We start from the raw sequence: 14,933 nt of genomic DNA, 5'->3' as shown, positions 1-14,933 counted from the left end.
TGCAAGAACACTGTTATGCAATTAAAATGTATTTAAACTCATATCCTATGTACATTGTTCTAAGAAGTTGTATTTTTAAGATAAGAAAAATCATGAGTTTAATACTGTCTTTTACTCCACTGTCTTTGTCTGTGAACAGGAATAAAATAAAACAAATAGATTCTAGGAGTGTTCCAGGTGTTGAAAAAAGTTTGATAAAAAAGTTCCCGATTTTTCTTCATTTTGTAAAATCTGATTATTTTTCATTTCTTGTTGGAAAAGAATCTAGTATATCAATGCTAAGGCACCAGCAAATTAAAGTTATAATTAGCCCATTTTGCCTGCTCCCATAACAGATTTAATTTATCCATCTATACTATTTTAGATTTTATGATTGTTTTGATAAATCCATGAATCTTGTCTATTATTCATTTTGTCTTTTGCTCATTTACCTGTGTTGTCTTCTTTGATGTTTCCTTAGAATTTTTAGACCACAGGTGAAGTAACTTGGACTGTGGTGGTCTCAGGTGTACTCATGATGAATTCTGAGGAAGCTTCTGGAGTAACCACATTGTTCACTATTGGTTCAGTGGTAGGTATAAGTGTAGGCTCAACAGTAGCAATGGTATTGATGATAGGGATGACTGTTTTATCCTGAGTTTTCTTCGGTGGAATGGCAATAAATGATGGACGTGGGTGTGGATGATGTGCCACAGTAGGTGGGTGGATATTTGGCAGGAATTGCCATTGAGGAATTTGGGCATGTGGTCTAAATGCAACTGGCTTTGCATAATATGGGTAACGCATAAATTGGTTATTAATTAGTGCAGCTGGTCTGTGCTGGTAGTAATTGAGTCCATAACTAGGATACCTACTCAGCACATAATGAATTGGGATATATTTTACTGTTTTTTCATTGAACAATCTTTCATCATTCTCACAGTGCTGCAAAAAGAATAAATTATGCAGAATAGTATTATTGTAGGCTAGAATGAAGAGATGTCTTAAATCAGAATTTTTTGAAATACAATGTTACAGTATTTGATGTTAAGTAAGTACAACATTGGACATAGTGAACCCAGCAATCATATTATTTTATGAGATATGGATTTGTACACTTCCCTTCCACTTCTTGATTTTCAACACACGTTAAAAATAATATTAGTTTCAAAAAAATTAGATGAGCTAATCCATAATGTAAATCACATTGACCAGAGCTTGGCATACACAAAAAGTGCTCAGTAAATGCTGTGCATTATAAGTACCACAGCTAGACCAGTCTCATAGAGTGCTTTGACATACAGTATACAAACATACTACACACAGAAAAAAATATGTATATATTTTTCCTTATACGTGTATATATACATTCTCACCACATGTTTGTAATTTTTTTTTTATCTCGGGATTAGGCTGAGGGCACATTTTTTTCTAAACTAATCAGCCACTATGGAGAACAGTATGGAGGTTTCTTAAAAAACTACAAATAGAACTACCATATGACCCAGCAATCCCACTACTGGCATATACCCTGAGAAAACCATAATTCAAAAAGAGACATGTAAGAAAATGTTCATTGCAGCTCTATTTACAATAGCCCGGAGATGGAAACAACCTAAGTGTCCATCAACAGATAAATGGATAAAGAAGATGGGGCACATATATACAATGGAATATTACTCAGCCATAAAAAGAAACAAAATTGAGCTATTTGTAATGAGGTGGATAGACATAGCGTCTGTCATACAGAGTGAAGTAAGTCAGAAAGAGAAAGACAAATACCGTATGCTAACACATATATATGGAATTTAAGAAAAAAAAATGTCATGAAGAACCTAAGGGTAAAACAGGAATAAAGACACAGACCTACTTGAGAATGGACTTGAGGATATGTGGAGGGGGAAGGGTAAGCTGTGACAAAGCGAGAGAGAGGCATGGACATATATACACTACCAAGCGTAAGGTAGATAGCTAGTGGGAAGCAGTCGCATAGCACAAGGAGATCAGCTCGGTGTTTTGTGACCGCCTGGAGCAGTGGGATGGGAAAGGTGGGAGGAAGGGAGAAGCGGGGGGGAGGGGATATGGGAACGGATGTGTGTGTGTGGCTGATTCACTTTGTTATAAAGCAGAAACTAATAAAAAATATTCAATCGTGCAAAAAAACCCAAATACGTCATTAGATCTTTCCATATAAATAGAAACAAATCAACAAAATTACACTGCAAAGCAAGCCTTTCTCATGAAGGGAGACCTATTCATTCAAACAGATTGGGGAAACAAAAGGTAGAAGTAAATATAAATGTATGAGAAGTATTCAAAGAAGGGTCAGAGAGTGATCTTTCCCCAAGTCTTAAAAGTAGACAGGAGAAATATTAAACTTTGCTTTTGCTTTCATTTTTTCCCACTATTAAATTCTGAGAGGGTTTTCTCATATTGCTAAATACACATGAAAATCAAAAGACATGACTTGGCCTACAAAATGATACTGAGATTTTCAGATAAACATTGAGGTTGATTCATATGATTGGTTGTTGAAGTGATGTTTTTTACAAGGATTATTAGATTATTTCATGGAGCTTAAATATTTACTTAGTGTTTAGACAGAGGCATTTTAATATCATTAAACTTTGCATAATATTATACTTTGGAGTACATATCTCTACTGGAAACATTTAAACTTACTGTTGATTGTTCCTGGTTTTGCCCCTCTGCACTCTGGTGAGATTCAGAGAAAGAATGAGAAATAAGAAGTTAAAAAAAAGCAAGACAGAATCTAGATTTTCTTGTGGTTTTAAAAATATCTTTTATATCAAAGACAAAACATTTTTTTGTTTTTATTTTGGTATTGTAAAATATTATAAAGCACTTTCCATGGTTATCTAACCATAGTCTGTGAACCACTCAAGAAGTGACAGAAATATATTAACTAAAATAGTAATAATGAGCTCCATGGTTAAGTTGTCTTTAAAAATCACTGTTTAGGGAGAAAAATAAGGTTGAAAAGAATATGATCATTTGACCCCAATAAATATAATACATGATATTTGCTTAAGTGAAGAACATGAACAACCTATATTCAGTTTGTATTGAATATACATTGTTAAAAATAAGAGGAGCATTGAGCATATTTTTCCTTTTTTGTTCCCCTACTAAGATGATTTATGAGGTTTTCTTGATTAAAAAAATCTAGCAAAACATCAGTATATAAGTGTTGTATAAATAATACCATTTAAAAATCAATTTTTGTGTATTTATAGTGTTTTTCTTAATTCTGGATTACAACATTCATAGGAAATCAGGAGTTAGCAATTTTATGATGCTTTAAAACTCACAAAAGTTTTATAAACTTTTGAGTGAGTTCATAATGGTAAATATTTTTAAAATGACAGCTCTAGTTTAAGACTTCACACATATCACTTGGATATAGAAGACTCTACAAATCTTTTGGAAGTTGTAGGTATAGGAAATCAGAGATTAGAAAAAAAATACTGGTGTGTAATAAGAGACAGAGACTTATTTTTCTCTAAATTTATTAAATCGCTAGTTTAAAATTTAGAAAGTTATATAAATATTGAAAGTTTGCCCACACTCAAAAATCCTGATAATGTAGACATTTAAATATAATACCAATCAATATGTATTATGTATTCCTGGTATATGTTCATTTTAGTATCTTGTATCTTACTTCTTTTAAAAGAGTGTGATCTCTCATAGCATTTTTCCATTATATCATAGTTTTCATACTTACATATTCATAGTTGAAATATAAATAATCAATGATTATGTCATGAAATGTTTGTTCTTTATTGTTAACCATTAAAGCTTTTTTCCAAAACATGTTTTATTTTAAATAGAGAGATTAATAACATCTGGATATCAGTGGCCTTTTAAATAGTTTTAATTGATTTCTTAAGACAGTTTTTCAAAAATGTGATTTTGGGGGGGAAATTCTTCGATAGAAATTATTAAACTGCTGTACAGAAAATTTATGCCAACTTATAATGCCACCAGTAGGATATAAGATTGTGCAGTTCATCTCAAAATTGCTAGTAATAAATTGTATCTTAACTATTTTTATTTTGGAGAGAAGGAATAAATTTAGCACATAAAAGAAGCTACCATATTGCTGTTTTAATTTGTATAATTTTGACTGCTCATAATATTGGATGGTAAAATCTATAAACTTTCACTATTCTTTTGAATTATTTCTTAATGTCTCTGGGGCTTGTAGCTTTGAGAAAACCAGAAGGAGTATTTGGGGGCTAGAGCAGGCTCAAGTAGCTCAAGAAGAGTTTGCTATAGGTCAGGCAGTGGTGGATCACATTCTGATTTAAAATTTAGTCCTTTTCACTCAAAGAGAAAACCCAAGTTCTAAACATGCAGGTGGCCACAATAAAATCAAATTTCAGAGAATAAATGAAAGAAAATAAATGTGAAAGTCATAGTAATTCAAATATTTAAAAATTTGACTCCAAGAATTTACCTAATAAAATTATTTGAGATATTAACTTAAAAGCAAATCTAAATTTAATAATAAATGAATTATGAAACAAGGACTAGCATCCTCCCATATTTTACAATCTAAGAGGAGGTCATAAAACATGAGATGTTTGCCTTCCTGTGCTTGCTATTGGCAAATAAGTGCCTGGGATCCCCAAATGAGCATGAAAATAAAGCAGAGCAATAGGCAAAAGAGTAAGGAAAGCAAGTCGAAAATATTAAAAGAAAAAAAATATTCCAAACATTTTTCTTGTTCCAATAGCCTTAATACACAGCATGTAATTCAAGAAAATACCTGAAAATCATAGAGTTGTTTATGGATACAAGCCCTGAGAAGGAGTCTCAATTGACATAATGGAAAGATTATAACAAAAGTTACAATATGTTTGAATGTTAAAAGTACCTGTCAAGTTATTTGAAATTGGTAAAAAAGCTTAAATGAGCTCCTAATCTTTTAAGAATTTAGTCCCTTAAGAGATTGGAGTCAGCACGAGATAGGAATTTAATTAAAAACATTTCTCATCCTGGTCTATGATTTCTGTATTTATTTTTTGTGAATTTTTAGAGCACATTATAATTTAAAAATATTTTTAGTACTGTTTTTTCCCCAAAAATGTATTTTCTCTATCATAGGAGAATTTTAAAGGTTTTCTATACATGATAAAGTATGATTTCTTGATACCTGGAAACCAGAAGTATATTCAGAAGAACATGATTTTAATTTTATAAGAGAAATAAATGTAAAAATACATTATTATTAGGAAAATATAGTTAGTATGCAGCTGTTTTGTTCCATAAAATATAACTGTATTTAGAAATTTACATAATTAGAGACCTTAAATAAATTTTTAAAAAAGTTTTGATACAAATTGATAAGATGAAATTAACTCACCAAAAAAGGCAGGGTTAATGCCAGGATAGTCACAACTAGGAAAAAACTCTTCATCATTGCACCTAAAAATAATATTTAAAAACATACATTAGGGTTTCCCTGGCGGCGCAGTGGTTGAGAGTCTGCCTGCCGATGCAGGGGACATGCGTTCATGTCCCGGTCTGGGAAGATTCCACATGCCATGGAGCGGTTGGCCCCGTGAGCCATGGCCGCTGAGCCTGCGTGTCCGGAGCCTGTGCTCTGCAACGGGAGAGGCCACAACAGTGAGAAGCCCATGTACCGCAAAACAACAAACAAAAAAAATTACATTAAAAGGATCTGTTACTAATAATTTAAGAGTGACTTGGAACAATGTCCTCTTTGGTTTAAGGTGAAAGAAAAAGTCAGATTTAGGGGTAGATTTAGCCAATGTGGAAAATCTCTTTTATCCAAAGCTTTAGAAAAACCAAACAGTATAAAATGAATGAATTTAATTTTTGATTATATTACTGAAAGTACCATTATAAGGTTAATCATATATTCATTTTACATGCACCAAGAACCTACTAGGAACAAAGCACTGTGTCAAGTGTTGAGATTATCAAGGTGAATTTGTCTTGCCAAGTAACATCAATTTTAGGAAGAGAGTTGCAACACACACACATCACTGTTAGAGGAAAGAAAGTAGAAAATGTCACAAAAGTTGTTTTCTACAGGTAGAAGTTTTCAGTTAAGAAATAAACAGATTATTTCTGTAGGAGATAGTATTATAGGTGGGACTTGCCCATGCAGAGATTAATAGAGTGAAACTTCAAGTAGAGGAGAAAGTCTTGGGAATATCTATGGACATTTGAATGGAGAGAAGGGAAATACAAAGTTGGAAAGAAAGTTGAGGGAAGAAAAAGCAGAGGTCTTAAATGCCAGGTTGAAGAATTAGGCATGCCATTTCTAAACAATGGAAAACAGTTGAGTGGTTTCAGACTAGAGACTTAGGTGACTACACATTCCTTTGGAGAACTGAGTTCTATCTCAGGTTCTATCTCTACTTGTGTAATTTTGGCCAAGTAATTCCCTTTATCTGGGCCTTACTACTGTTACCTATAAACAAAAGTTAGAACTGAAATTCTATAATTCCACGATTAATCTAACAGGAACATGTAAAATGGAGGAGATGGGGGGTATACTGAAACTTCATCTTTCATAATCTCCTTCTCCATTAATCAAAAATGATGTGATTAACTTGAGCATTTTAATGAAAAAATGTAAGATATGACAATTACAGGTCTCTGGCTGAAATATTTGAAGAAATAAATTAGCCTTACATTTGTAAAGGAGTATAGGGTAGTTACACATATTTATTTGATTTAAAAAAAAATAAATTGCCTTTTTAGAAAGATACATATAACACTTCAAACTTTTAATATTTAAATATGTATTGTATTTATGAAGTAAATACTAACTACGTCTTGTTGCAGCTATTGTTATTGCTATACTTGTATAGACTTGAAACCTACAAACTGAGTTTTACAAAAGAGGGTCACAGAGTTAAAGTTCAGGCTTGGTAAAGAGAGCACACACCAGACACCATTCACCTTTGGTTTTCAGCTAAGAATGATTAGAAATGCTGTCTACTAAACTGACTTCAGAACCTCTGATGGGATATCATTGGATGGAAAAGAACTCATGTGTGATCAAATTTGAACAACCTACAGCATAGGTTGTTTCCTCTCAAGTTTCACTGAGAAGAATGGAGTTCCTTATTAATTCTTTACTTGCCAGTTAACTTTTTCTTAATTGAAATAGATTTGATACATAATATTGTGTAAATTTAAGGTGTACAACATGTAGATTTGATGTATTTGTATAATTGTAGTATGATTGCCATTGTAGTGATAATTAACACTTCTGTCATGTCACATAATTATCAGTTCTTTTTTGTGGTTGGAATAATTAAGATCTAGTCCCTTAGCAAGCTTGATGATTATAATACAGTATAGTGAATATAGAAAACAATATTGTACAATAATCACTGTTTAACTTTTAAGACTGTAGACTGAACAATAATATTTCCATGGTGAATCACAGACTTTACAATTCACGCAAAATTGAAACACAAACATACTCACACAAAAACAATCTGTAAAATAATAGTAGTTCCTCCCTTTTTAGCATAAACAGAAATCAGAAAGGTAAAACCATACTTCACTTGTCGGTTAGTTAAACCAATGAGTACTTGAATTTGCCTTCATCACTTGGTAAGAGAGAAAAAATTGTGAAGCACAAAAACTATTCAGCTTTCATTAGGATATGTAAGTCATTTTTTAAAGCTATATTATAACATAAAATTATAACCTTTAGATATAAATAAAAATTAGAAATTAATTAAGGGATCAATCTGGATTATTATGCATTTTCATCTTCCTAAGAAGTTAGCCCTCCACATTTGTCTGTAGGAATAGGTTCATTGTCTTGAACAATAAACCTTTTTTTAGAATTTACATTGTCTTCAGTAGTTTAGCCAGTATCAAACCTTGACTTTAACCCAAAGTGAAGTTAAAAATAAATTTGATAGCATTATACAGAATCTAAAGTTTAGGTTAGAAACTAATATCAAAATAATGCCAGGGCATATTCAAGCTTAACAATAAAGCTAAAAGGAAGAAAATGTGCTTCTAAAATAACATTGGTGGTGTTATTACTAACTACTGTGAAAAAGAATCATTTTCTCTGGACTTTTTAATATGATTACCTTTCCTTGTGCCCGTCAGGTCTTGCTTGGCAGTAGGTTGAGTTGGCCTCTCAACTGTAGGGAAGACCCAAGGTAAATAAATGGAGACTAATTAAAGGGTGTTAGTGCCTTGCGTCATGCGATTTATCTTCCTTCTACATTGCACCCAATAGGAAGATGACAGAAAGGAAAGATTTGACGATAGCAGGACCATCTATGCGTCTATCTCAGTTAATGCAATGCAGATGGGGAAATAGAGTTGTCATTCATGAGGTTTGGAAAGAGATTATTCACACTTTTTAAAGAATGAATTTTTATATTTTATGAAAAGATATGGAGAAGTTTAAAAAATATTAACTGCATTCTTAATCAACTAACTATACCTATTTGAATTTAAAGCTGTTATTAAAATGAAAAATAGCTAACCACAGCACTGTTGCATTTCAAATGTTTCTTTTTAATTTAAGACCTTGGATATCAAGTGACCCTATATATATTATGGGCTGTGGTTGGTCATATTCTTCCAGAATTACAACCATCAATATTTAAAAACTAGAAAACTGACCATCTCTCATATACTCAAGAACAACTTCTTACAGGTTATATCTAAATATAAAATAGTTTAATCAATATAAAGTAGGGAGCCATTTGCATTTTATTCTTCAGTAAGTCCATGGTATAAGCATGCAATAAGCACCTGTTGATTGATTAACCTCTTATGAATCAAAGTTGCACTTAGATTCTTAAATTTCAATAATACAGGTGAACCATTCTTGATGTATAAAATTAAATTATTGAATTCAGAATAATTGTTCTGTTTCAAAGACAGCTCATCCTGACTTACAAAATATATATCATAAAACCACCAATATGAGGAATATTTTGGTAAAATACAGCTAACCAAATAATTTGCCTAGATAATTCAGGGAAGAATATTTTCTTTTGCTTACATTTATCTGGAAAAAACATTAACTGTGACTTCACTTTACCTGTGAAGTACTGGCCAGACTGAGGTATTTATAGGAATCAATGTAGGACTGCCAGAATACAAACAAGAAATAATACCAGCATTGTGTTGTGTTCCTCTTTTTCTTAGAAGTATTTCATGTCTGAGAAAGTTAAGAAAGATGTTCACAGCCCTGAAATGCTTATTCAGTTTGTATAGAGTAAGTTGAGATTTTCTGTTTCTCAAAATAGTTGATTTCTGCAGTTCAGAGAAAGATGGCAGAGTTTCAAAACTGCTAAAACAGGCTGCTAAAGTAGTAAGACCAGCCAATCTATTTGGACTGTTCAGTTACATCATTTTCCTTTGGTCATCTGGGTCAAGTGATGGCTGGAAGATTATGTTCTGGTCAGTCCTCAAATTATGAAAGATTCTGTTCCACATGGTAATTTCTTTGCAATTGATGTAGAGCCATAATATGATACTGATTTTCAGTTGAGAGTCTACTTATTTAATTCACAAGTACCAGAGACTCAGACTACCTTCAATGACATTGTGTTGTCAGGATAATATATTTCACCTGGGAATGCTAGGAATCCTTCTCCCTACTAAAAGAAAAAACATTTCTACATTTCTTCTGGGCCCTTTGGGAACTTTGTAAAACTAGATATTATTCTTTTAGCACTTAAATTATTTCAGGTACTGTTCCAGTCATTAAGGATATATTAGTAGCCAAAGCAGGCAAAGATTGTTGCCCTTGTGGAGCTGATAGTCTAACATTTACTTGAATACTAGTGACATTGAACATTCCCCATATCATATATATCCACCTCGGGCAATCTAAGAGAGCTAAAGAGTTTTGAGTGATTGCTGTAGACAAATTAGGTGATTTTTTTTTCTGGAGCTATTCAGATACCCTAGTGTTTTCCAAAGAAAAGCTCTTAGAAGAAGAATCAGATCTCCTACAAAATGAAATCTCCCAGGGTGTCAGTATGATGCTGAACAGTCTCCAAACTTATTGTGTTTGTGATCTAGAACTGATTCACCAGCCTTGATCTAGTCATATATTCATCTGAGGGGCCATGATGGACTCCTGAAACATCCCTGGAATATGGGAGGAGCACCAGCAGGGCTTCTCAGTCAAGCTACAGCTTCCTTGTGTTTAGATCCTGGTAAACAGTGTCCATTTATATAACTCTGACACACTGAAGCTGTTGTATTTTGTAAGAAGTTCAAATTTCCAGCACTATGAAATAAACATTTTGTGATAAGTAGAAAGATGATTATTGACTCGTATGTATTCTTTTACCCATAGCAGCTTCCTCTTATTCTGTTAGTGTTACTTACATCTGTTATGTACTTTATTTCTATTTTCTCTTCTTTTGGTGGTATTAACTTGCATGTGGTTTCATTATTATTTTTTCTGTCTCATTTTATTTTTTAGCAACTTCATTACTACCAGGCTGATCTCAATACCATGTGCTTGAAGTACAACAATGTTTGAGATAGTAGTCACAATGTAAATAACTAACATAACTTTCTGTATTATTAATTCTTAAGACATCAGAAAAGTAACATTTTAGTGTAGAAATTTGTATGCTTCAGAAACCATTGCCATTGTGTAAAAACCATGAGAAAATAGCATAAAATGCTCTTAAAATTGTTTAACTCTAACAAAGTGGAATATCACAATTTTGCTCTCCTGTAGATCATTCATTCCAATAAATAAAATGCACAGACATATATAGTTCTTGTTTAAAAAAATAAGGCACTTTGGGGAATAGAGTAGATAGTCATGATCTCTACTTGCAGGGAGCATCTAAAGATAACATGTTTTCAGCTGGATATTGATAGGAAGACTGTGAGGAGACATTGGATGTCATCTGGAGCCCAGAATGGGGTGTCATTCTGACATTAGCATTAATGCACACATAAATTCATGCTTTAGCGACTTTCCAGGGTTTCTGGGTCCCATTTAAACACACAGATTACAAAATACAAGGGGTAATCAATAAAACTTTTCAGGGCTTCCATGGTGGCACAGTGGTTGAGAGTCCGCCTGCCGATGCAGGGGACACGGGTTCGTGCCCTGGTCCAGAAAGATCTCACATGCTGCAGAGTGGCTGGGCCCGTGAGCCATGGCCACTGGGCCTGTGTGTCCAGAGCCAGTGCTCTGCAATGGGAGAGGGCACAACAGTGAGAGACCCGTGTACCACAAAAAAAAAAAAAAAAAAAAAAAAAATTAACTTTTCATTTCTGTAAAGTGTTAATTAGCCAATGTGGTGTTAGGGCTCTCAATAATTCTGTCCTACATTTACTCCCATAGGTCTTTTATTCCTTTTTGGCCATTCAAAACAGATAGGTCAACTCTGACCTCCATGTGGCCAAATCCATTGCTAACATTTAGATCCTCTGCTTAGTCAATCTCAGCAGGCTTTCGAATGGTGATTGGTCTTTCTGACTTGTAAGATTTCTTTTTCTGTTTTTTTTTTCCTCTCAAATCACTGGCTGCTCTTATTTTCTTTCTTGGTTCCTTTTATTTTCTTCAAACTTTAAAGTTGGGAAAACTTTCAAAGATTCTTCCTGAGTTCACCACTCCTCTACCTTTCCCCCTAGTCTCTATCTTTAATATCATTCTAGTTGACCTACTCCATTCCTATAGCCTTAAATATCATCTACATGCAGTTGACTTAATGAACTACAGATTTAAGTATCTAAGAGTTTTGTAACACCTCTGTTTGTATTTGAATTAGACACCCCAAATTTACCATGAAAAAAACCTAATATTTGATCTGCAAACATATCCCTGTCTCAAATAAGTCCTCCACTAGTCTTTTCCTTTTTTTTTTTTTTTTTTTCTGTTTTTTTTTTGCGGTACGCGGGCCTCTCACTGTTGTGGCCTCTCCCATTGCGGAGCACAGGCTCCAGATGCGCAGGCTCAGCGGCCATGGCTCACGGGCCCAGCCGCTCCGCGGCATGTGGGATCTTCCCGGACCAGGGCATGAACCCGAGTCCCCTGCATCGGCAGGCGGACTCCCAACCACTGCACCACCAGGGAAGCCCAGTCTTTTCCTTTTTAATAAATGGTGATATGATACCCAGTGGCTCAAGAGAAAGCCCTATGGGTCATCTTTTTGCCCACCTCCCTTATGATCCATTACAATGATAAGCCCTGTCTTAATAATATATGCTGAATCTGCCACCACTTTTAGTCTTACCTAGTGAGGCCCAGCTACTGACATTGCACACCTGACTACCCTGACAGTTCCCTGTCTGATCTCACTACTTTCACTCTTGTCATCTTACAATCATTCTTTACATAGCCATAAAAATGTTATTTTTGGACATATATCTAATATGATTATTCTCCTGCTTAAAATTTTCAATAGCTTCCTATAGCACTTAGAATAAGTTCTAAACCTTTTATCAGAGCCTACTAGTCTCTCTTTATTCCTCTTATCTTATCTTCTACTAATCTTTCTCTCAGTACATGCCAGCTTCAACAACCTTTCCGTTCCTAGAAAATACCAAACACTGGGATTTCTGGGAAAATCAGGAACTTTTCACTTGTGTTCATAGTCTCAGAAATGTTCTTACCCCAGTTTTTCTCACTACTGTCTCCCATATATTATTCAGGTTTCAGATTGAATTATCTTCTTCTCAGAGATGCTTTCCTTGGCACTTTTTCTGAGTAGTCATTTCCTTTTCTTCATCACTCTATTATTTTACTTTATAATTTTCTTCATAACTTATCACAAAAAGAAATGATTTGAAAAATTTGTATATGTTTGTTTACTATTCTCTGTCTTCTTCCACAGAGAAGAAAAGGAAATGACTAAAAGGAAAGCTAGGGTATAGCTTTCCCAGTGCATAGACCTTTGTCGGGCACATATGTGACACTCAAATATTTGTTGCAGAAATGATTAATTACATAGACTATTTGTTTAAGTTGCAAATTTTGGCCTCACTCCACACTACTGAGTAAGAATTTTTTTTTTTTTTTGCGGTACGCGGGCCTCTCACTGTTGTGGCCTCTACCGTTGCAGAGCACAGGCTCCGGACGCGCAGGCTCAGTGGCCATGGCTCACAGGCCCAGCCGCTCCGCGGCACGTGGGATCTTCCCGGACTGGGGCACGAACCCGTGTCCCCTGCATCGGCAGGCGGACTCTCAACCACTGCACCACCAGGGAAGCCCTGAGTAAGAATTTTTAAGTGGAGAAGTGTCCCTGGAAATCTGCACAGTTTGTAAGACTCCAAATAATTTTTTGTTCAAATGGAAATTGGAAATCACTACTTTCTTCTTGAGGAAGTCGAATCTGGTCATGAAGAACTTCTAAAGTGGACAATCATATTATCTGTTTCCCCTGGAATTCTAATTTATTTCACTGAAGAGCTAGTATATGCAGTTAAGTGATGGATTTTTCTGGGATTAATTTTTCTGTGAGAGCATTAGAACTGACTTCTCTCGACTGCTGGGGAAGCTGGGCTCAAGCTGGACTCTCATTTGGAGTGACTGCAGCTGGATTTCAGTTTGGCCCTCTAGATTTTTTCATTCCAGTACCAACGTCTTGGATTGTTCAGGGAAACTGGAGGCTTTCTTAAGCTATGGGAGGGACAGGCACTTCAGTTGTCAATGCCTCACTTTCCACCTTGTTTTGTTGCTGTTAACTGCCTTCATCTACCTTGATTTGATGCAACTTTGGCAGGAAGTTTCAACTCTGCCTGGGTATTAATAAACTGACATAGAAATCTGGGAAAATACTAACTTTCAGATATCTTAGCTAATTGTATATGAAAATAATGCATCAGGTGATATTTGTTTTCTATATTTGTATAATAGAAATGTTATATACTAAACAAGAATATTACTAAGATATTTATTACCTTTCCTTTTCTTTCTCAGGTCAGAGTTTCTTCCTTTTTTTTTAAACATCTTTATTGGAGTATAATTGCTTTACAATGGTGTGTTAATTTCTGCTTTATAACAAAGTGAATCAGCTATACATATACATATATCCCCATATCTCCTCCCTCTTGCGTCTCCCTCCCATCCTCCCTATCCCACCCTTATAGGTGGTCACAAAGCACCGAGCTGATCTCCCTGTGCTATGTGGCTGCTTCCCACTAGCTAACTATTTTACATTTGGTAGTGTATATATGTCCATGCCACTCTCTCACTTCGTCCCAGTTGACCTTTCCCCCTCCCCATGTCCTCAAGTCCATTATCAATGTCTGGGTCTTTTTTCCTGTCCTGCCCCTACGTTCTTCAAAACCATTTATTTTCTTTTTCTTTTTAGATTCCATATATATGTGTTAGAATACAGTATTTGTTTTTCTCTTTCTGACTTAGTTCACTCTGTATGACAAACTCTAAGTCCATCCACTTCACTACAAATAACTCAACTTCATTTCTTTTATGGCTGAGTAATATTCCATTGTATATATGTGCCACATCTTCTTTATCCATTCATCTGTTGATGGACACTTAGGTGGATTCCATGTCCTGGCTTTTGGAAATAGAGCTGCAATGAAAATTGTGGTACATGACTCTTTTTCTTTTCACAGGGTATATGCCGAGTAGTGGGGTTGCTGGGTCGTATGGTACTTCTATTTTTAGTTTTTTAAGGAACATCCATATTGTTCTCCACAGTGGCTGTATCAATTTACATTGCCACCGACAGTGCAACAGGGTTCCCTTTTCTCCACACCCTCTCCAGCATTTATTCTTTGTAGTGTTCTTGATGATGGCCATTCTGAATGCTTTGAGATGTCTCATTGTAGTTTTGATTTGCATTTCTCTAATGATTAATGATGTTGAACATTCTTTCATGTGTTTATCAGCAATATGTATATATTCTTTGGAGAAAGGTCTATTTAGTTCTTCCACCCATATTTGTATTGGTTTTTTTGTT

The 14,933-nt window shown here is 34.6% G+C and overlaps 1 protein-coding gene across 1 annotated transcript; it reads right to left on the bottom strand.

Annotated features, from left to right (window-relative positions):
- Positions 1 to 269: 269 nt before the first annotated feature.
- On the bottom strand, positions 270 to 5,428 carry LOC309795530 (kappa-casein; the record flags this gene model as incomplete). The annotated part of the gene is made up of 3 exons (XM_082607935.1): positions 270 to 924; positions 2,662 to 2,694; positions 5,372 to 5,428. The coding sequence occupies 3 exons, from the start codon at positions 5,426 to 5,428 to the stop codon at positions 466 to 468; spliced, it is 549 nt and encodes a 182-aa protein (XP_082464061.1). The 3' UTR covers positions 270 to 465.
- Positions 5,429 to 14,933: the final 9,505 nt, after the last annotated feature.

The sequence above is a fragment of the Mesoplodon mirus genome (assembly GCF_964341445.2).
Source record: "Mesoplodon mirus genome assembly, chromosome: 2".
Classification (NCBI taxonomy): Eukaryota; Metazoa; Chordata; class Mammalia; order Artiodactyla; family Ziphiidae; genus Mesoplodon; species Mesoplodon mirus.
The sequence above is the reverse complement of the archived record's forward strand: the minus strand, read 5'-3'. Positions and strand labels throughout refer to the sequence as shown.